This window comes from Thunnus thynnus, chromosome 6, assembly GCF_963924715.1.
Source record: "Thunnus thynnus chromosome 6, fThuThy2.1, whole genome shotgun sequence".
Lineage (NCBI taxonomy): Eukaryota > Metazoa > Chordata > Actinopteri > Scombriformes > Scombridae > Thunnus > Thunnus thynnus.
In genome coordinates, this window is record NC_089522.1 from 25,356,868 (window position 1) to 25,380,415 (window position 23,548).

At 39.8% G+C, this 23,548-nt stretch overlaps 1 protein-coding gene across 11 annotated transcripts in view; it reads right to left on the reverse strand.

The window, feature by feature from the left end:
* LOC137184846 (rap1 GTPase-activating protein 1-like) overlaps nt 1–23,548 on the reverse strand; it is a 42,971-nt gene that overhangs the window by 3,910 nt on the left and 15,513 nt on the right. For 4 of the 11 annotated variants that reach the window (XM_067592921.1, XM_067592920.1, XM_067592922.1 and 1 more), the window contains 17 exons: nt 15,744–15,837; nt 10,840–10,875; nt 9,603–9,650; nt 9,112–9,150; nt 8,788–8,979; nt 7,310–7,413; nt 6,751–6,829; nt 6,573–6,626; nt 6,377–6,460; nt 5,371–5,471; nt 5,095–5,224; nt 4,146–4,301; nt 3,982–4,053; nt 3,795–3,881; nt 3,525–3,665; nt 2,224–2,355; nt 712–789 (listed from right to left, as the gene is read on the reverse strand). In XM_067592921.1, the coding sequence (XP_067449022.1) occupies nt 712–789; nt 2,224–2,355; nt 3,525–3,665; nt 3,795–3,881; nt 3,982–4,053; nt 4,146–4,301; nt 5,095–5,224; nt 5,371–5,471; nt 6,377–6,460; nt 6,573–6,626; nt 6,751–6,829; nt 7,310–7,413; nt 8,788–8,979; nt 9,112–9,150; nt 9,603–9,650; nt 10,840–10,875; nt 15,744–15,837 (1,627 nt within the window). Of the gene's footprint in view, nt 1–711; nt 790–2,223; nt 2,356–3,524; nt 3,666–3,794; nt 3,882–3,981; nt 4,054–4,145; nt 4,302–5,094; nt 5,225–5,370; nt 5,472–6,376; nt 6,461–6,572; nt 6,627–6,750; nt 6,830–7,309; nt 7,414–8,787; nt 8,980–9,111; nt 9,151–9,602; nt 9,651–10,839; nt 10,876–15,743; nt 15,838–18,157; nt 18,509–23,548 lie in introns of those variants that run through there. The other 7 variants (XM_067592925.1, XM_067592924.1, XM_067592931.1 and 4 more) reach the window with 6 other exon arrangements.

The following is a 23,548-nucleotide window of genomic DNA, read 5'->3' on the forward strand; positions in this document are numbered from 1 at the left end:
AGCGGCTTAATGTCAAGCCCCAGTGCCAGTCTTTCAGCCAGAGCAGAACACACTAAGGCGGGAGATGAAAGATGGATTTAAAGGCTCCAGGGCCAACCACTAAATATGCTTTCTCAGTGACTGCTTTGTTCATTCAATCTCCCTTTTAAAGCTCTCAAAATAAGAACTTGAAAAAGCCTTTTATACAGTGTGGCTTCAAAGAGCAGGAGGATTCTTTTTCATAATTTCTCTGTAAGGGGGACATTAAATCATTAATATTCATCATTTTTAAACAAACAGAGAATTAAGCATACTGGAATTAAAATACAGAATAGTCAGAAAAGACTATAGAAGGCAAACACACACTGCGGTAAAGCAGATAGGACAATGCAAATAGGATTTTTACTGTCTATATGCTACACTCATATTGCAGAGCAGCTTATCTCTTAATAATTTGAATGTCTAGATCATAGGTAAAATCCCAAGGATTGGGAATAACCAAATCAATCAGTTAATGTAAAAATGTCTATATCTGCTTTTGTTTTATCACAGATTGAGATCATGTTCTTTATACAGTAAGTCACATCTGTAACACACAATGCTTACTACATTAAATACATATTGGCATGTAGAGAAAAGTGTTTTGCCATGATGCAGTGAAGCCATGCAGACAAAAAAGGGGGCAAAGAGGAGAAGTGAGTAGTTAGAGAGTAGTTAGAATTAGACATGAACCTCTTCTACTGTTCCTATCCCTATGGCACTGCCTCGACGTCCATATTTACTGGGACTTTTGCCTGGGACAAGCAATGACTGAGTCACACAGAGAGAGGAGAGAGAGAGAGAGAGAGACAGACAGAGAGAGAGAGAGAGAGAGAGAGAGACAGACAGACAGAGAGAGAGAGAGATGTGACAATGACAGTCGACAAAGGGGGAGAGAGGAGGGTAAAGGGGGAAGAGAAAACATGAGATACGTATATACAAATATATATGAGATTACATGCAGTACGTCATGTTAAAACAAAATACAAAGCACGTGTTAATTGGAGAATACAAAGAGGAACATTTTGGCTCCATGGGTGCAACACAGTCAGCTGAATGGGAGAGAGAAATGTTATGTGAGCCATAGGCCTGTGAGAAAGAAGATGAAGAAGAGATAAAAAACAGCAGGGGAGGACATACAGTAGTTATACATTAGGTTTCACATCAAGACAGGGTTATGAACAAGAAGCAAGCAACAGTTATATTCATTAATATAGCTTGTTACGGTTAATTGTGGTTAGTTACTTTTGAAGGCAACCTTAAATGTGATCTACAAATATAATATCAATGTATTTAGGGTGTCTGTTTCCCATATATGCAAGACTGAACAATCCTGTTCAATGCCTAACAGAGAAAAAAACTGTTAGGTTAACAGAAAAAAACTAATTTAAAAATGATTATACTTCCATACAAATCAAAGAATTTAATTTACAAATACAATTTCCCACAGCCCTCCAAATATACAGTACATGTCAGACAAGCAATTATATGCATAATCACTGTTAAGTGAGGACCTTGTAACTACAAATTCGGGGAGTTACATGTATTATTTTCAACTGTAAGATGAAAACATTCTCTATGAGTTAAAAAAATGACTGTGACACTCAGATTTTAGTGTTTTCAGAACCAATTACTGTATATAAACTCCAGGATGCCAAAAAACATTGACATTGGGAGATACAAGGTTTTCACTTGATGATAGAAATATTCATAATCACAATCAAAAATATCATGTCATCACTAAACAAAGTCCACAAGCTTTAGCTTGCATGCGCGCACACGCACACACACACACACACACACGCACGCAGGACTAAACCAACATTCATCAGAATTCAAGTGAGTGTTTGTGAACAATGCAGATGCACGGGGGATTTTGTTAAACGAGAATACAAGTGAAAAACAGTATTATAAGTATTATAGAAGCAGCTTTAACCCAGGAGAGAAATTCACCTTGTGTCCTGCAAGTTATTCAAGTCTGTGAGTGTCAAGTCACTCCATCTTGTGGTGACAGACAATGTGCAACCATTGCAACGTGAGAGCCAAGTTTCAGACCCAGGCATAAATGCTCCACTCGACCAAGTGTGAAGCCCTTCAGTTAGTGCAGCAGGCAAGTGAGGGAGGAGGCATGAACTCTAGTAGAATTGCTAGGGGAGGCAGAGGGAGCGAAATTGTCCTCCCTCAAGGCCAGGAGGCTGTACTTACTATCCCTGGGAATTTGGGACTCTCTGCGGGGTTGTGGTTAAAGCTGCCGCTGAGGCTAGTGGAGACTGTGTGTGGCTTCTTGAAAGAAAGACCCATGGCATCCATAGACTGGCTCCTGCTGCGGATCACCCGCTACAAGGAGAGACGAGGAGGAGATACATTCAGATGGTGCTGACCCCTGTGATCTCACAGCATCGCTGTGCGGCATTATAGGCCGAGAGGAGCCTCGGGGCTGTCCCTGAACTCTGACCACTACAGGCAGAGAGCACTGGCCTGATGCTAATCCTGACAGACAAGGAAGCGACAGAGAACACTGCTAAGCTTTAGTGCCTGGAGGGGGGTTCAGATGAGTCATTATGTTTAGGTAGGTAGTAAAAGAGGAGAAGGGAAGTAGAAGGGCCAAGTGGCTCACAGATGTTTGACCATACTGAGTTTAAACACAGCCAGGAGAAGTTTAAAGCCCAGTGGACCTCTTTGCAGGCAACAGAGTGGAGAAGCAGATGTATCTGAAGGTGGAAGAAATCTATCAATTCCCTTTGATATTATGATATATGAAGGTGACTGAATCATATATATACTAAGTGAACAGTGACTGAACACTGAAGCATGCAGAGAGCATAGCAGCACCAAACAGCTAGGAAGCATGTAGAAGAAAAGCTGGGAAGCCAAAAGTGGTGTGTTCCAGCAGGACAGAGCAGCAGATCTTCTCTTTATTTAAATTAACAGAGATTGAGAGAGATTGATAAAGCCCTTACGGTACAGTACAGCTTGCATATAGACAAAAACAATTCTGAAAGTCTCCCAGAGAGAAGACAGTTTTTTTTTACATCCACAGAAAAATCAGACAACCTGTACAAAAATAGGTAACTAGATGCCAATTTTATACTGTTCCTGTGCAGTGACACTGATCTTTAGAGTCTTATAATGGCACTTAAAGGAATAGTTCGATATTTTGGGAAATATGTGTATCTGGTTTCTTCCCGACAGTTAGATGAGAAGATTGATGTCATTCTGTTTGTAAAAATCTTCTCATCTAACTCTTGGTAAAAAAGCGATTAAGCGCAATTCCCAAATTGCCAAACTAGTCCTTTAATTGTCTGAGCTTGAACTGAAAGTGCTATCTATGTAAGTCCCTGTCTTAGTGCTACCATAATATAGAATTTAAATCTTTACAAAGGACTTTGTTGTTTGCAAACACATTTAACTTCTCCCTGTATATTTTTTTCCACTGAAGCAGAATTTTGCAGGAAGTGAAGCTGTTAGTTTGAAGCTCCAGCCTCTGCTGCTGCCTCTCCAGTTACCTTGAAGGACTCAAAGAAGCCCCCTCCTCCTCCACTCCCATTTTCCAGTTTGTCATCCTCTCCTCCAACACCCATCATGGTCTGGCTGTTCACATGGAGCTCCTCATACAGCGTCTCTAACAAGGCCGACCGCGTTCGTTCCTTAAACACAAACACACACATACACAAAGGTGGGATTAATATAAAGGGAAACAAATGATAGTGTCCACTGTTCTGGTCAGAGATGCATTAATAACAAGAAGTGTTTTAAATATTTTTTAAAAAACTCACCTCTAATTTGGCAAATTTCTCAGCTTTGTAGCAGGCATACTCTGCATTGATGAGCTTAGTGAAAAGGAAATCATGGAATTCAGGGCCCTGAGAAGAGAGGAGCGGAGAGACAATTAAGGCATCATGATGGAAATTAAAATATAATAATATGCCATTGTTGAGGTTGACAAGTTATCTTTTCTCTTACTTTTTTAAAGACAGCAGGGTTTGGGAGGGCCGGGCCAAAGAAAGGTACATCATCCCGTGCTGTCACTGACACCTAAAGAATAAAGAGTGAGATGAAGTTTAATAATCGCCATTTGCTACAGGAAGCAAATAGTGAGTCAGCCCATAGTGAGGGAAACAGATCACCTTGTAGAGAACATTGTCAGAGCAGGGGTTGACCACTTGGACCACGACGTAGGCATGGAGAAAGTTGGAGGCGATCATATCTGGTACAAACGGAGTATTTTCTTCTTGGAATACGATGGCCACAATATCGTTCCCTACATGCCTCTTTCTCTGCAACTGCAATACAAGACATAGCCACATAGCAACTTAATTTGATACTCTCAAGACAGTTATTGCAGGATGAAAGAATGTCGATGCCAAGTGTTGGATGATATGTATGAATGTAATTTGGTCATCTGCAGGTTTCTGAAAGCCATATTTATGTATTTTTTTTTACGACATAGTAAATAATAATAATAATGATTTGTACAGTATGTAGACAATAGAAATGATAAATAATTTAAATGCAGTGCTTATTCTTCATGTTTCCCTCTTCCAGTCTCACGGCTGAGGCATGTGAGTTTTTAAAACACCACCAGGGAGTGCTGCTTCCCCTGATGACAGCCTGAACAAGCAGTGATTGGCTCAAAGGAGCCGGGGCCTATAACACCCACTAGGACTGGGAAGACTGAACATATAGACATTGCCTCATCTGTGTTTGTGTAAACCACGATAGCAAGTGGTGTGCAAGCTTCTGCTAATTAATCAGTGTTTGTGTGAGTATGTGAGACAAATTAGGGGGTGGACTCGGTTGTGTGAGCAATACAGTGCTGCATCTCAGCTTTAAATCACTGTGAGGGAGGACTGCTGCTCACATATGCAGACACTAAAGCACAAGTTTTAAGTGATTCCTGTTCACTACAAGTGTTTTTTTTTTGTTTTCTTTGCAAATATATGCTGCAGGTGTGTGGTATAATAGAAAGGTAAATGCAAAATATTGTACTATACAATACTACACCCAGGGGGAACCAGTCTGATTGCTTTCAGTGGATCATGAAAGGTGTGTTAGTCTGGTATTGTATTACAGTACCTGCTGGGTGTCCCCTTCTGTGTAAGGCAGCTTTGTGGACACATGGAACATGACCTCTTTGTTACGGTAGTTGCAGTAGACAGATTCTGTGCCAGTCTGCCCGTGAGTCACATCTAACCCTCCGCGAAAACTGCAAACACACAGAACCATGTCTAACAGGATATTTTCCACCATCACTGCATTAGCATCATTCCTGTATCTAGCCTGATAAAGTGTGAACTGCAGTCAGTATCATGTTTCGCAATGTATAGTTGAGTATCGTAGTTAGGTCCTTACCCTTTAAAGTTGTGCAGCTCAATTTTCTCCCCTAGAAACTCCAGGAAGTCTACAAAGGCAGGACTCTCTTCACTGTTTCCAAATAGCTCTTCCTCTGAAGTCTGTAAGATTTGCATGCTAGAATGTCAGCAATGACACAATGGGTATTTTATGTAAGGTGTGTTTTTACTGCAATGGATCAGTAGGGTCAATAACTTTATGCAGAACGAATAAATATATCAGATGTGTGTTTGGCACTCTTGTCCAAGCACACTGCATTTGCATTTGAGAATTCAGAGGTGGCCTTGATTGATTATAGCAGTAGGTATAACAGTAGAGCTAGGCTTCAGGAAGGCTTGTGCGATAACGATCAGCTATGATGGACAGTTGATTATCTATTGTCAGCGACAGGAGTGGTGATTTGAGCACAAAAGCTTGCCTTGACACAAACACATAGAGGAATCTTCCATTGCTTGTTGAGTATTTCCATTTCGTTTCCCTTTTGCAAAATGCCTACTCAACCTCAGCCTTTCTCCACTTAGCACCTCTCCTGGATAGAAAATGACCTGAGGGATGAGCCGAGGGCCCTCACTGCCTTTGTGAGATGACCCTTGGCTCATTTACAATGTACTTAATAATATATTCAAACTTCTGCACGCTTTAAGAGATCAACAGTGCAGATCTCTACACACTGAGGTCTCCATTTGAAGGTACAAGTGCCCTCAGCTAAGCATTCAATAGCTCTTCTGCCCCCCACATAGTGAACAAAAGAGCTGTGATTGCCACAGAAAATGAGAGGGAGCATTGAAGACAGCCACACTGACTGGGCTAGAGTGAAAGCCATAATTAAGACCGAGGAGGACTCAGCACAGTCGGCTTCCTTGAGGAAATCAGAAATTACAATTTATAGTACATGCTCATTGTTCTCGGCTGAATACAATGAATATAAATAATGCACGCTTCTACAGAACCATCTCAGACCAAGAAAAACGTATTTTTAACCTACATTTATAGCTTTATAGCTCACCTGTCCAAACTTTTGATAAATGACGCCAAACTTGAAATTGTTGCTTATGACTTGTTCATCAAAGGTGACAATAAGTCTTGAAGCCTGTAAAACATTACAGATATAAGATGCAATGTATAAATTGTCATATGTGTGAGACTGGAAAGGACATACAGTATACAGGAGCTGCAACTGTACAAACCAAAGCAAATCTTACTTTTGGATAAAGGACAGGAAAGAAGCGGTCCACGTTGACCTCTTCACAGACAAGCTTGGATAAAAGAAAAGAAGAAGAAAAATGTCAGACAGACAAATCTTCCGCATATGTATATATATATACTGCACATTTAACACATGAACAGTTGTGCATCATCATTAAAACCAACCCTTCTCACCTTGGCCATTTGGACCACATTGGGAAACTCTGTCAAACAGGAGATGGGGATCACATCATGGTAGGTTTTCAGTTTGGTCCTGGTGAAGTCATAAAACAATCAGTGTGGTCTCAAAGCCATATAACGTGATGAAACAGTTCTCAAAGCCTATCACATGGGAACGAGATGATGCAGTATGGACCATTATCAAACTTCCCCACCCTCGCCTCTCTTTGCCTTCTCTCCTTCCCTCCCTCCATCCATCCCCACCCACTCGTTGGCCTAAATAGTCCATCTGTTACTCTGCTGTGGAAATGACAGTGCTGTTGACACTCTCTCCAGCTTTATGACTCTTATGATAACACTCATGCTGGGAGGATGTGTTTATCCAGTCGATGTTGGGCATTTCAGGAACAATAAAAATGGATTATTCCGGATCTATTTTCTGTAGATCATGAAAGAGGTCATGTTTTGTTTAGTCTTACACATTCAGACCCTGATGTGCGTAACACAGATTTAAAGATTTTCTCTGTAAATTAAGCAACATTGTACTGAACCATGTATGCATAATGAGCGTTACCTGAGCATTAGTCGGAGATGTTCCTGGTCACCAATCACATCGTACTTTAAAGAGAACACCAGATGTCCAAGCGCACTGTCCACTGAATAGTAATTAAAGTGTTCCTGAGGGCACAGTGCAAGGATTCAACCGTTAGTATTTGTCATACACAGACACACTCATGTGCATGACACACGTGCATGCACTCTAGTCAAGATCTTTCCAATCTGAGTACCCTGAGTACTAAGTGCCAAACAGTATGGCTGGTCGCTGTTAGTGGTTTATTCCTCAGGGATTTGCTTATTGCTTATTCATTTCATTACTATAATGAGCAAGAAGTGAAAATGATTGTGAAATATTCTATGAGAGTAATGAAGCTCATTTGAGGAGGAAGGAAGCTGTTACAAGAGGGCATTCATGAATATGACTTTGGTCATATCACTTTGGTTGCAATTGTAGAACACACCTTTTGAATATTTGTAGAACTGACTTAATTGCTAAATAAACACGATCATTTGATATTCCTATCAATATATTTAACAGCATGATTGCAACCATAAAAATTGTACATGGGAAAACTATGAACTAACTAAGGTTGACAATCAAATTGAAAGCATACAGTATGTTAGATTTTAGGATCAGATGAAGATGCACAATCTAAGAAAAGATGGGAAGATATAGGAATAGGCTTAACTAAATCAGGAATGGGAGGGATATGTAGAACCACACATACAACTGCTGCACCCAGTTTCAAAAATGCTAATTTGATCACACAAATTCAACAAGCTAAACATCATGTATCAGTGAGTAATGATGAACAGGATGTGGTGAAAACCATGCTTCAATAATTATATTTTTTGGTTTTGCAGTTTCAACGTCAAAAACATTCTGGGAAAAACTGAACATACACAGAATTTTAACAGAAATTCAGTGTAAGTGTGATATATATTTTCTTACATTTTATTTTTTTATATTTCAATTTCTTCTTTGAAACTTATAACTAATTTATGCTTACAGAAATCATGCCCATGCATCCATGACTGGCAGGAAACAATAGAAACCAGGGACTAAATGACATTTGAATTAAGTGGGAATTCACATTGTCGAACATAACAGGAGATGGAGGAAATTGTTTCATTATGAAAAACAAATATATGGGCCTGAACATTAATAGACAGAATTATTATGTTTTGAGAAACGAATGTGTATAGGACTAGCATCACCTCCACATCCTTTCCCTTTTTGCCCTTTTTGTTTACCTCTGTTAATGTCAGCTGTCTGTTCTTTTTATATTGTGTGTCTTGCCTTTGTTGTCTTTTTGTTTTGTTTTGTTTTGTTTGATTGAAAGGTCATCTTTGAGCTTGTGGTCACAAATATTGTTTTTTCAGTTTGTTCTTGTTTTTTTTCAAAATGACAATAAAAAGTATTGAGTATACAGCATAAAAAAATGTAAATGATGGCAAAAGTGATCTCTTTCTGTGGTGCTCAAAGTGGCTAACCTTGCCCAGGAAGTGTTTCCGGAAGAGCGTAGCTGTTGTGTTACATTCCAGCTTGGTGCGTGTGTTCGGGGACAGAGGCTGCAGCTGCTCTGCGTCCACTGTGTCACTCAGCTCATGATTAGTTCCCTCAATCCAGTAGCCTCCAAACTGCGGCAGAAGGATGAGAGGAAAGGGGCTTTTTCTGCCCAACACCTGTTCCAAATTGCACAGAAAGGAAATCAAAAAAAAGTCATTTCATGAGTGTAGCAGAGAATAAGATACAGAAAATAAAGAAGTGAAAATCTCATGTTTCCCAAATGGACAATAATGAAAAGTGCATCCTACCTCATGGACACTTGGGTATGGAATGTAGTCCTCCTCAGTCTGAAAAAAGGAGAAAATCAGCAAAGAATAAAAATAACCACACAGTCCAACTCTATAATCCCAAGGGATACTGTTTCAGAGTAATTGCATAACTGTTATGCAATGACAATCAGTTTAACAATTACACAAGAATAAGTTGTCGATGCATCATGCATAAAAGTATTCTTTTGATATGTTGCATTACTGATATTATCATCATTCTTTGTCAGATTTCAGCCTTTTCAGTCTGCAGGGCGTAACATCAGAGGAAATGTGATTTTGAATCCTAACTAACTCCGCTGGTATAAAAATGATGGCACGACTTGAGAGCATTTTACTGCATTATGAATAATACTGTGCTACTGAGTGCTGGAGTAATCAGCCTGTCTGGCAGAGCAAGATATGGTGGAGCAGTCTTGAGAGAATGACCACATCATGTGAATTATACTGTATCTCTACATGGAGAGTCATACCTTGAGTGGGGGAGGAAAGGTGCATCTCTGCTCATCCATCCTGTTGCCCTACAAGAGGAGAGGGGGAGATAAGAAAACCAGAGAGAGAGAGAGAGAGAGAAGGCCCATGCTCAGTTATCAACATAGCAGCTAGTTTTGCTTTCAAAAAACCCGAGTCAGTACAAATACCTAAATTCAAACACTTGTCATTGATTAGAAATGCAAAAAAGCTACATAAAGCAGTGTAATATTTCTGTTCCAAATGAACAGCAGCAACCAAACTGGTAGAAATTTATCAACCTTATTACATAATGACACAGTTTTCCCAGGAGATATGCAGCAGGCAACAAAGCAAAGTCAAAGAGGGACAGATGGAAAAGTACAAAAAGAGATACATTACGTAGTCAGAGAGCGGATGCCAAAAGACAATTAAAGGATGCTAAAGAGCAGGCATTTGGGAGTGACTGAAAAGTCTGTTATCACACAGAAGAAGTGTGGTAATAAGACCCCAGGGATTAAAAAGATGCAGAGCTAAGTGACTCTCCTGCACTGAAACATCCTTTGGACCTGAGCTGTGTGTGTGTGTGTGTGTGTGTGTGTGTGTGTGTGTGTGTGTGTGTGTGTGAGTGTGTGTGTATGTGTGAAAGTGAGTGAGCGAGAATGATGCAGAGAAAGAGATGTAGCAACACTAAATCAGGGCTAGGTGATGGCACCTGACATATAGGAAAATGATACATCTTATCAATATATCGTCTGACTGTGAAAAACATACTCCCAGCTAAAGATGCATATTTCTTTTTAAAATATTCAGTTATGCCAACAAACACTGCCAGACATAAAATAAATTATGGCCACTAAATGTTTGCACAAAAAAACATTATGAGTTTTGATAAGCTCTATCATAAAACTTAGCTCGTCATGTGTGGGATCGCATGATTAAAACAAACATCCCTCTAAAGCCCTCAGAAACCAGGAGACAGTTTTTGAAGTGCGATAATAAGCTCACAGTGCTGTCAGCCAGTGTTACAACCAGAATGTTAACAGAGACACTGAGACACACACATATAATGCTCTGACAACTCTCCTCTGAAACCACCCGATTCAATATCCTTCTCATGTACAGAAAGATAAGTGTTGTAGCCGAGGAGAGGGCCAAAGTGCTGCAGGATTAGGAAGAGACACACTGACTGGTTAGTTGCTTGGTGAGTAGAGCTTAGAAAAGCTGAGACAAAATAAAGAGACCAATGCATCACCTTACCTGCATCTTTTCAATCATTTCAAATAAATCTGTGGTCTGGAGAGAGGAGAGTGAGATGAAAATGTTTTGAGTTCATTGGTGTTGATGTTCATTTATTTCTAACAGCAGATGAGTCTGATTGCTACGGTTCAACCCTGTTCAGCACTTATTGGGTGGAGAACCATCACACTCCATCCAGTTACAGCAAAACACAGATATTAAACCCTTGACTTTTGTTGACATTACTGTTGGATTTACTTCCTCATTTGGTTTCCTCATTGTTTTGGGACCTACAGACCCCAGTGATATATATGTGGGAAAAAAAACACTTGCAAGATTAATTTTTTTTTCCTTTGAATATTTGTTTTCTTTTCCTCTGATCTCACTAAAACACAATATGTAGAGAAGTATTTAAGTAGTAACTCTTCCCTTTGCCACAAACTGGGCTTGCATAAGATGAAAAAACACAGAAATTACCATAAAGTGTTGTTAGTACAACAAATAAGGTAATATTTCATGTTTCATATGTTATATGGGCTATGCATGAATAAATATATATTTCTTTTTTGTTTGCCAAAAAGTCATTCACATACCAAGAAATGTACAGTATGTTATCCTACATAGTGATGTTACTTATGTCATCTAACTCACTTTTAGATCCCTTAAAAAAACCAACTGTTATAAAACAACAGAGCAACAGAAATCCAAATAGCTGCAATTACAGCTGAGGTCTCTGCAACCCCAAACTGAGGTAATATGACATTTTATATATTGGACTTCTGAAACATGTCACCAAGGGTAAATTGCTTAAAACATTTCTGTCAAATATTGAACACTTACATTCAGGAAAACTGCTGCCCTGTTGCCCAGTGCTGCACAGCAGATGCAAAGATGTAAAGTAGGTAAAGCTAAACTTTTCTGTCCTATGACTATTCACCCTGCCAAAGTTCAGACAAATATTTATCTTCATCAATATTTTACCTGATTGTAGCATCTGATCTCTTGCTTTTCCTTGTGGTTTGTCACACTAATAACATAGTTATTTGACCAACAGGCTTTTCCATGTTACACTTACCGAATTCATATGAGCTGGACCACAGCTGCTGGCATACTGTCCTTTAAATTTTCACGTGCAATACGCAGTTTGTTGCTGAGTGGTTCAGTTGACCATGACGACTCTAACTACTGCAGAATAGGCTAAATTTCAACAGTCCATGGAAACATCAGGCTGAAGTAGTCTAATGAAGACTAGTAGGTTTAGCCAGTATAGCCTGACAATGTCAAACAGTTTGTGTACAGAGCAATTGTGTCTTAGCTTTCAGTGTGAGTATGAGTAAAGTCCTCCACCATGTGCAAACAATAGTCCGCCACAAACCCTGAAAGTAAATAAGCCCAGCTTCTATAACATTAACTAGAGATTAGAGCAAGAGCAGCTGTAGGGTTGAGCTACACATCAGCCCAAAAAATGCATGGGTATGTCTCACCACATCTTATAATGTTACATTTCTTTACATTAAAATTAAACACCCGATATTAGCCCTAAATTCAGCTCATCAAAATCAATAAATGAGCAAAATGAAATGTCAGGTTTCAGATCCACAACTTTAATCTCGATTACGAGTGACTGGTGTCTAAGCCTCGGATGAAAACGCTGCCAAATTCCCTCTCTAGTTTGCCATCCAGTGATGTCGTCTATCCAGCATGTTCCTTAAGTAGAGCTACTGACACGGCTGGGTTTCCTCCACTGTGCCTTTGTCACCATTGAAGCACTGAAGTGGTTGTCATGACTGTTGGTAGCAATAACTTTCCTCAAACTGGCATCATGCAGTTTCTTGACTGACTTGACTGACTTCCACGGGTTTCCATTAAACGGCACCAAATCATCATCAAATGGCAGATAGATGATGTCCCACTGTGACACCCGAGGTAAAGCTGCATCCCTGCTAACCGCGACCATGACTGACAAAGTGTCGGCTCAGACAAGGTTGAGATCCACAGGCTTTCCCAGTGTGTGTGCTCTAAACATAGAAGATTATCAGCAAGTGTACGTCTCAGGTTGCGTTCAAAGGCAGCAGTAATCGTCTGACTCGTCGTCCGAAGCTAGAGGTGTCATGTCCTCTCCTGATCCTTCTTTGTCACTCTCTCTCTCTCGTTCTGTAGCATTGCACAAAGAAACCCAAACCACATATCATCCGTCACCAACGCCCTATATTTACCTTGGATGACAGGTAGCCAGAGGTGAAACCAAACTTTTGTATTCTAATAGAAACATCCTTCAACTACATCCTGCTCACAGAGCTGTATGGGCAGTCCTAATACACTAGACTATCTAAAATATAAGATGAGAAATGGAGTGAGAAATAGAGAGATGGATTGAATATAAGAAACATACTATAGGTTTTAAAAGGAATCTAGATAAGCATGCAACCTGTAGTGGAAACAGAAACAGCAAACTTTAAAAGGAAAAAATCTAATTTCAGCAGAAAAAAACACTTTGCAGAAATGACCAGAGCAGAGAAGGTGTAGGGATCCGCAGGGAGTCAGGCTAGCATACAGTGCAGGTGTTAGAGCTGGGACCTTTCATTATGAGAGCTAATAGGATTGTCATTATAACAAGAAGCAAATTAAATGCACAAGACTTCCTCTCTCTTCCACACTTGTCAGCTGCAACTCTGTGCGTCCTCACAGAGCTCATTAAAACTTGGGCCAACTCTACAAAACTGAAGACTATCAGCTGGATCCAGGGACTTACTTGGTCTTTTCTCTTTGATGTATGTCTGGTTCTTAGTTCTGCATTTTGGTTCCAGCTAATTTAAAATTGTTTAGGATCTCACTGTCACCCCCAAAATGTTTTTTGAGAGTTAAAGGAATTCAACCTCATTGGTGTAAATTCTGAGACGAGCAGGTTGTAGTTCATCAGCTGGAGTTTAAGGTCTCATAGCAAACAGGACATAAAAAACATGTTGACATTAGAAATTCCACCAAAATCCACTAGAGAGGCAACACCATCCACGAGCACTGGACCATAACCCGGCTTTACGTGTGTGTAAAGTTGTTGATTTAAGTGTGTTATTAAACCTATTTGGTTAAGCGTAGGACTACTAGCATCTCACAATAGAGATACATGCTTTGTTTTTAATTAGTTTGTGACGTAGAACTGTGCAGCAAAACATTGTAGTTTGAATTAAGCAGTGACTGTAAGACCTGGTGGGGTTAATTGCAGATTGACCTGGTTTTCATGGGGCTCTGATTAAAGTGATACTACAGTACATCACATTACCATGCTGTCCCTCAACATTCTCATCAGATATGTGCCTTTATAAATCAAAGGAAGTTGCATATAAGGGCATTAAAGTTTAAATATAACTATTTTAACTGCTGAGTGAAGGAAACTAAGTATCTTCTTCTGTCCATTGACAAACCCATAATGCATTACACTATTATTTTCCTGGGGGAATACTATAAGCCAAGTGAAGTATACCTTCAACAGTGCCTTTGTGTTTGGCTTGCAAATCTGTAGAGACACAGAACTTTCAAAAAAAATCCTTTCTCTACGTCTGACTACTTGTAACCAGTAAGTCTCAGGCACCTACAGATGGTGTGTGTGCTGCAGGGATCAGGAATGACTGTTAAACAACCCGATCCAAAATCTCCTTTAATCCCTTTCTCTTCCCGTTCCCTCTGCTCTACTCAGATCAAGTCAGATTGCTGCAAGTGTAAGCCCCATCCAAAGTGTGAGGGACCTTATGAAACCAATCCGACATGAGCGAGATTGTATCCACTTTTAATCACCGTGGAGCTCAGCTCTGTTCACTTTCTAAGTTCCCAAAATATCTCTGGCAGGTTTTTCCACGTCAGTCACTCAATTTATAATGATAAGACATGCTGAGAGGTAGGCATGAGGATTCTGACAGCAGAGCAATCATGAGATGAATCTGAAAGGTACTGTGACAGTCTAAATAGATGAATTGAAATTATTTCCTCCTAAATAATTTTCACTTTCAGCACTTTATAATCTGCACAGCAGTTTAATCTTTCTCTGTAAGAAAGAATAATAGATGAAGCTAGAAGCAGATTCGTAAACGCTGAAAATTTTGCAAGATCATTAAGAAGTGTTTTAGTTCACAGATTATATTGTTCCAGGGAAAAGTGACACAGCTTTTTATTTCCCCCCTGATGTATCACCTCTTTGTAATCAATGTAAGTGTACAGCCAGAAATTTCACTTGTTCTCTCTGGTGATGCAGTAAACTGCACACATACTGGGAATGCATCTTTCATTGTGTCTCAAGGCTTTTGGAAGAGCTGAAATCAGCACATTTTAGCTTGCCAAAACAAAAAGCCTGCAAACACTGTCGACTACTTTTAACTGACACTGAAGTAAAATTGGCTTGTAGCTTAGGACAGCATAAAAACAACTCTATAAAGACTGAACAGCACACAAAGACTGATAACACATTACAGAGTTTCCAGTTTGGTGACACACTGCGGATGATGACGGGGCAAAGGAGTTGAACTTTTGATTCGAAAATGACAATTGCTCAGACAGGCTGTGTTTTATTTGCTTTGATGGGATCAGATTTGTTAAGCTTGGATTGAGAAATTGTCGGCATTAGGCTGACAATTTCCCGCTGAAAATAGATGTCTAATAATTGAATCAGGCAAACATAATGATCCCACGACGCCAACTTCTGTGCACTCTAATTACACAAGTTAAACAACAGGAGACAAGAAAATCAAAGTAACTAATTCAGTCATGAGAGATTAAATATAGACAGAGAACCGAGCAAGTGCGCTCAGGTAGAAGCAGGTGTAGAGACAAGATGAGCAGAGACACCTGACAAAGATCACAGAAGGAAAGGTCACACAGAGGTCTATCAGATAAGGTCAAGGGGTCAAAGTGTGAACCTCTCATTCTCCTCCTACCTTGTGGAATGGTGAGGTGGTGTATTGGACCGTAGGCTGGAACAGCTGGGGCTCTAGTGTTGCAGATATTCGGGGGTCACTGCCATCTTGTTTCCTACGATCAGACAGATACAAGAGAACATTCAGTCAGAAAAGGTCACTCAGTCTGAGATCGAGCAAGAGGACAACAAAAGGCAATGCCTCAGGAAATGTTTTGGTCTTATTTAGCAACAGAATTTTTTTTATTTTTATGGATTGGTGGTCTAGTGGTCATTGCAGTGGCCTAAAGCCCAGAGATGGAGGTTTTCATGTTATTATTATTATTTTATTTTTTTTTACTGATCTTCTGTGTTATTGATCCAGTCTTTGTTGTTTATGTGTCTTGAATGTGAAGCCCACTGTAAGTTGTAACATTTCTATTACTCATATTGCGTAGGCAGAGTGTCTTCATTAAATCTGACAGATGTTACAAGAAAATATAACATTACAAGACACATAAAATAAGACCTCTAATCTATCACAATGTAAAAAGCAGAGAATATGAGTTGCAATTTAGATTAACACCTCTATGAATCAATTCAAGAACTGTAGTGATCATACTTTCTCACTGAGAATAAATCTATTTTGCCTAACCTGCTTTCCTCAGCCCTCAATTTACTAATTTTAAGTCTGGTTGCAGGATTTCCCTTAAGATGGAACACACAAAATGTGTCTCACATTTTGTAATAAATTCATGTATGATTTTTTTTTTTTTGCTGTTTGCACTAAAAACAACCATGATTCCCCAAAAGATATCAAACCACACTCCCCTATGCAGTTCCTTCGCTTCTTTTAGTGCATAAGCTGCTATTCTCGAACACTTCAGGGATCGAGGGACACAATACTCATAGTTTCACATTTATTCAAACAGAGCATCTCTCTTCTCTAACCCAGGAGAGTAACACATTGCTAATGCAAAAGTGAGCCATACTACTGTCACGCATCCTTTACTCTAAACTCAATATCTCGACCATGACGGCTTTATCCCCACAGGATCACTGATCAATACCCCTGCTGAATATGGTGCCCTATTGACACTGACAACTGGCTGGTTTGCACAGCAGGCTTTCAATTTGTTTGATTAATTCAATCTATTTCAAACACACAAAGTGGTCGATCGGTTTGAAAGTGGACCTGAAATGGACATGAAGCTGTGATGCTGCAGGGTGAAAAAATGTATGTTGATGTATGATGATTATAAAAGGCTACAGTAGCAACAATGAAATACACAGTATATATCTCTGTATCTACAAGCTGCTGTGTACTCCAACAGCTGCACATACAGAGACATATTATTCAATGCATTCAATATCTAAATAAGATAAAATAGACAACTATTGAACCCAAAAACTCAATCATTTTTCTAGTAGATAGTGCGGCAGTGCGAGCTGACACAGTATTTAGTCACATTAGGGAATCTATGGAGCTCTGTTGGTCTGGGGCTGAGGATGTAGATAAGACGAGCGGCTCCTCAAGAGGCACAGTGACCGAGCTGGAAATGTGTTTTCACATTCACTGAGTGCACTCACAATCAAATATAGGTGAAGAAAAGAGAACATAAATCACTAACATATGGCGTTTCCTGCTTTTACACAACGAGTGAATCCTGAATCAAAGAAAGTCCTGCATCATCCAGATGAAACGGGAATGAAACTGAATATGAGCTTTTTCTCAGCGAGCTCAGTAAACACGAACGAGGTGAGCCGAGCAGCCCCAGCAGCTCTCTTGTGGGAGAGCAGGATATGATATGGCATCAGCTGTCCTGAACTCTTAATTAGAATTGATGCACAATAGATAGATGCCAGACACACACATGCTCACACACACACACACACATACATTTTTTATGTGAAATGAAAATGCTTTCATTTCTAACAGTTGGTGTGAAAGTTAGATATTACAGTTAGATATTATATATATATATTTTTTTTTTTAAATATGGGCTAATACTTATATGTTGGACATGAGTATATCACCTGTCTGTCTAAAGTCTCAGTGCAAAACACATATTTAATGCCTGACATAAATAAGTGACAATATAAACCATCTATATTCTACTCTAGCATAAGTATCAGTTAAAACATACATCAGGGTAAAAGTGACAGACAAAATGCTTTGTCCAGTCTGTTACAAACTCCTCTATCAAAACAAGCACGTTGTTCAGCACACATGACATACTGCTGCTCACACACACACCTGCCCTACTCTGCGTACTACGTAAGCCCTCCTGCAGATCAGTTTGCAGCACTAAGCCACGGCTTCATCCTAACACCACAACAAATTACATAACACACCCCAGCTGGTGCGATGCACCGCAGAAATCAGCCGTGTGAAGAAGTCACAGCTTGTCATCTGGACGACCTGATGTCCTGCGCGGAGCGGAGCAGCAAACTTACTCGCACGGTGGCAGCTGTACGCTGGGCGCTCCCTGGGAAGTCCGGACAGAGACCAGCACTCGGGTAGATGACTCACTGTCTACGCTTCTCCTCCAGTTAAGCGTCTCTCTCTCTCTCTCTCTCCCTCTCCCTCTCTCTCACTCTCTTTCTCTCTCTCTTCTGTTTACTCTTCTCTCTCTCTCTCTCTCTCCGGCTCCAGTGAGCTCACTTGCTGCTTCACATCAGTTGTTCACCTGCTGGCCTCACTCTCAGCTCTTAAGACTATCGCACACTTCCAGCAAAGCATCCTCTCTGCCGCTAATTCTCCTCCCTCACTCTCTCTCCTCCCACTCAGTCTCCTCACAAACACATATGCGCTCTTCAGTTGTCACTTCCTCCATCTCCTCCCTCTTTGTCTCCTCTCCGGCCCACTCATATGATCTGGTACTTGTCCCGAAACCTAGAACTCTAAACCACCACCACCACCACCACCACCACCACCACCCCCACCCTCCTCCCCTTCGACAGCTTTACTGCACCAAACTTTTTAAAAAAAATACAACTTTAAAAATACAAATTTTGTGCTTAAATTTGTCTGACTTTCATTTCTGTCTTTAATATTTCCTTACAACATATATGCTGTCATAGCATAGTGATGTCAGAAATGTGAAGCCTGTCTCCTGCTTGAAGCACTTCATGCGTCTTTAACTAACAAATAGCCAGGCCATCATGAGCCTCTTAGCAATCTAGCAAGAAAAAACTGTTCACCCACGTTAATAAAGTTTAATACAACATATGATGAAGGTTCCTTTCACCAGATGAGCTAACTGCAGGTGCCTATTTTCGTTTGTTCTGTTTCATGCAATTTATTTTTTGAGATATATTTATATCATTCATATATTCATCCAGAAGTGGTCTCTCATTCAAGTACAAATATTTGTTGTCTCAGTGGTCTATGATTTGCTTAATGTCTTTTGATTTTGCACTGTTTATTAAAGGATTTTATAAAGGTTTCATGATTGATTGATATGAGCATGCGTGCCATTTTTTATTGTCATAATAATAAAGATGCTTTGTGAACATCTAAATCTTACTTCCTAGTTTTCTTAATAGCTGTATAGTTCTCATATTATTTGAAATCAAAGCTCTGGGTCTGTCTCATTAAAAGCTCAGTCTAATCAGCACTGCTGTATTGGACAGAGCTGTCCAGGGTGGGGCAACATGAAAGAAGTGATAAAGAATTAGTCCATGTCCCCCACCCCCATGAAGGGTTGCCTTCATTCCCCACACTTCCTCCCGAGCCAACTAGGACTGTTGCTGTGGCGACCACATCAGCCACATGTGAAAAAGAAAAAAAAAAACAACACTCACATGCACATTCATGATGTTCATTATGATATGACTTGTAGCTACAAGGTGATTATGTCCAATATTAAGCTCCCAAAGGTGAACCAGCATTGCAGCTTCCTTATGCTCATTGTGCAGATTGAGAAGGCATGTGCGGAAAGGTTTTTAATTACTGTAATGAGTCTCATTCAATCCCCGCTGAACATGTGTGTTTCCACCACTAAGCTACCATCCGCACTTCCCTGCAGACCTGTGTCACCAATAGTGCCTTTTCCTGCTAAATCCCTGTGAAATAATACACTAATGCAATGAGTCAGAACTCATCTTTGCTTTCCTTAGAAAGCTTCTCAATGAACAAGTATGCACCAAAAGTATGTGTGTATTTGTGTGTGTGTGTGTTGTGTGTGTGTGTGTTGTGTGTACTGAAGGTGTCACATGAAGAGATAACAAGGGATTACAGCACAGTCCTCATACTGTGCACCATTAAGAGCTGTGTATTGTAATAAACAAAAGAAATAATCCTCTCACTGTCCAAAGCTTACTAGTAAAAAAAACTGTATTATATATACTGTATTATAACAATGTCCAGATTAGCAGTAATTTCCTGCTGTTGTGGGACAATAATTTCTATCTCTCTTTCATAAACTCCTGAACAAAGCCTGCAGATTTTATATATGATGTTATATGTTTTTGGAAGACCTCAGCATCAGGATATGTGGGGTTTTTCAGTTATAAAATGAAAAAAAAAAAGAAAAAGTTGTCTGTGAGAGCTTTGTCGGTGGTGCTTATAGATAAAAACACATTATCAGATAAGAGCAGGCAGATTTCGCTTAAATGTCATCCTTAAAATCTGATTAGCACCGAGTGGTGTTTTAACACGGATCACTGCAGCTGGTACCTATCAAATCAAAGCCGCATGCATTTAGGATGACAGCGTGGGGCCCCACTGAGGACTCTTGTATGATGATGAAATAATACATAATTGCACAACAAAAAGAAAATCCTGAGCCACGCAGAGCTTTATTTTTATCCGATGTGCAGGAAGATATTTGGTTTTAAATTGATAGTATCCAGCCTGCACCAATGTCCTCTGCAGAATCACACACTAAATCCCTTCTGACTGGCCCCGCTGCCAGGGATTCCCATCCCATTAGCCTGGTGAAATGGCCTGTGGTCACTCCCCTCTCCTGCCCCCACCCCTTATCCTCAGGGAATTGCTGCTGTCCTGAAATCTCCCACCCTCTCTCAGGCGCTCTCACTTTCAGTTTTTTCCCCTTCTCTTCTTTTTTAGCAATTTCTCAGTCAAGTCGAGTGAGTTAGATAACAATATCCTTTGAGACACAAACTCAAATAATGGCTAAAACTTGCTTGATCCTATAATTCCCTCCCCTCAAAAAAGGGGCGAGCCCAATCAAGAATCAGCAATTGTGTGTTCATAAAGGTTCATTAAGATGTAAGGATGTAGGACAAGCAATATAATTTTTCTGATGTGTGTGTAGCAGGCTGTGTGTGTGTCCAGCCAGTGACCTCCAAAGACAGTTCAAGGTTTAGGACACACAGTCACAGACACATTATATGCCAGCAACATGTCAGACGTCTACAGCAGGCAGTGTGGCTGCTGTTCTGAAATATGAATGAATGGTGATTTATGCATAACCATTGAGTGTCTCCCACAGGTTGAGATTTAATTAGTGGTGGTCGACCTCAAGGGGGAGAAAGGGATGTGGGGGGGTGGGGAAGTGAAAACAACACTGAGCCGCGAGAGGTGACTGCATTGAATTCACAAGTTATCTAATAACAGAAGATGAATGCATTATTGCAGCAAACTTTGCCACAAGAAAGAAATAATAATTATAGAAATATTATTTTAATCCAAGGTTATCAGAGGTATTTCCTCTGTCCCTTTTTACAAATAAGGAAGTTTCTCACAAATATCACATGTGGTGCCTTTCTCTTTGTTTATACTTAGCATCATTTTGCCTTATCATTTGTATCACTTCATAAAGTAATAGAAAAATCTTGAGAGAAAATACTTTATGTTATAATCTGTGAATAAAGACACAAGTCAATCTAAGATTCTTACTCTTCCTGCAGCAAAGCTTTGGATGTAGGCGGTCTGAATGTTCTCATGCTGGTTTTAGGTTTGTTAAAACCCGCCTCCAGGTCACTCTTAAACAAATTTGCTGTGTTTAATCAAGGCCATGGTTTGTTTGCAAGGCAAAGCAGGAGCGCCAACTGCTTCCTAACTTTTGAAGAAACTTTACATCCCCACCATGATTTCTCTGCAGTACCCCTTGAACCCCATCGTGATTGTGATTGTGACTGGTTTGATAAAAAATTTTTTTTTTTACATGCCTTGCTTTGAACTGGGTGATGGGTTACAGTACATTAAAAGGGCCTTAAAGCAGATATGAAAGGTGTTAATGTTTGAATAATTATGACTTTTCTTTTTCCACAGTAGATTCTCTTTGTGCACAAAGCCCAGTTAAATAAGGAAGTGACCACAAAATAAACAGTAAATTGTGGCTGCTACGCTAGTTGTACCAGCCCTGAAAGATTAAAAGATTCAGGGCTGTGATAACTAGCCTATTAGCTATAATTTACTGAGTCTACAGCCATCTTACGTCAGCATGCGAATATGCCCAATGTGACAATGCTAAAATTCGAATGTTTAGGAGGTGTAATGGTCACCATCTTAAATCAGCAGGTTAGCATGCTAATATTTTGTTATTAGCACTAAAAACAAAGTACAGCTGAGGCTGAAATGTCATTATTTTGCAGGTATTTTGTCATAAACTTAAGATTTGGACAAGTTTTGACATGATGACTAAAAGTCAGTAGATGACCGAGGTTATTAGTTCATCCTGAGGGAAACATGAATGTGTGTACCAAATTTCATGGCAATCCATCTGATAATTGTATTGAGACAGCTCACCAAAAAAATGTCAATCTTGTGGCACAAGTTAGTCAGTAAAAGTTAGGGAATCACCAAAGTCAGTAGGATTCATCTTATTTAAACCACAAATGTCTCCACAAAAGAGCCTATTTGTTGAGATATTTCGCCAAAACCACCTACTGAACACTTCAGGTTGTTCTTAAAATAAATAAAGGAGGTCTGACTTGAATTAATTTATTAGACTTGTCAACAATCCCCAAACACTAGTTATTTAATGAGCTCACTGTTCATAATGTGTGTGAAAATTTACTTCAGAGGTCAGACACCAACACATTTAGCTGTGCTGCTCAGTGTCATCATATATTACGATGATGACACTGAAGAGCTCAGACATTAGGAGCCGGCAACCCTTGTAGATTTTTCCAAATTCATCATGAAATAGCAACACCTGCTGCCTTGCCCACCATCATTCCTCCGACAGCCAGAGATATAAGGAACACATGTGCTATGAATTACCACACAAATAGACCCTGGAATTGCCCTGTTCTCGGGGCCGTTCTTCCCAACCCCCTCAGACTGACCTGAAGCACTCAAACAAACGGGAGGATGATTGTCCCTGGTGTGAAACCATTTCTCTGAGCGGTGCTTGTATCTGTTACTTGTGTCTTGTGTGTATGTGGCTGCACTTTGAACCTCAGAGGCAATCTTTCCAGATAAGATGATGATGAGACATGTTTCATTTTGGTGGGAGTTCAGCAACGTAAATATATGTAATTTGTAATGTAATGTTATATGATGTTCAGCTTCAGAGTCAGCTTTATTTAAGTGTCTTAATCTTTGTGCTGGAGCTACCCTATCTCTGTTTTGGAAAATGCATAATTTCCAGAGGTCCACTTGTCCTATAGCTGTAAACATTATAGCTACAGCAATCAGATGAAAGCAAATATTGGGTTAAAATTCATAAAGTCCATAAGTCTGACAATCTGTCTGTTCCCCAGGGAACCGTACTTCTGAAAGACCTTTTATACAAACAGTCAGATATGGAAATCCTGCTTCGTAGTTCTTATCAAGAAGCTAAAACACAAGCACATTTTTAATGCTATACTACTGTATTCATGGCAAGAATAGAAAAACACTTGAACAGGATGACAGTATGATTAAATGCTACA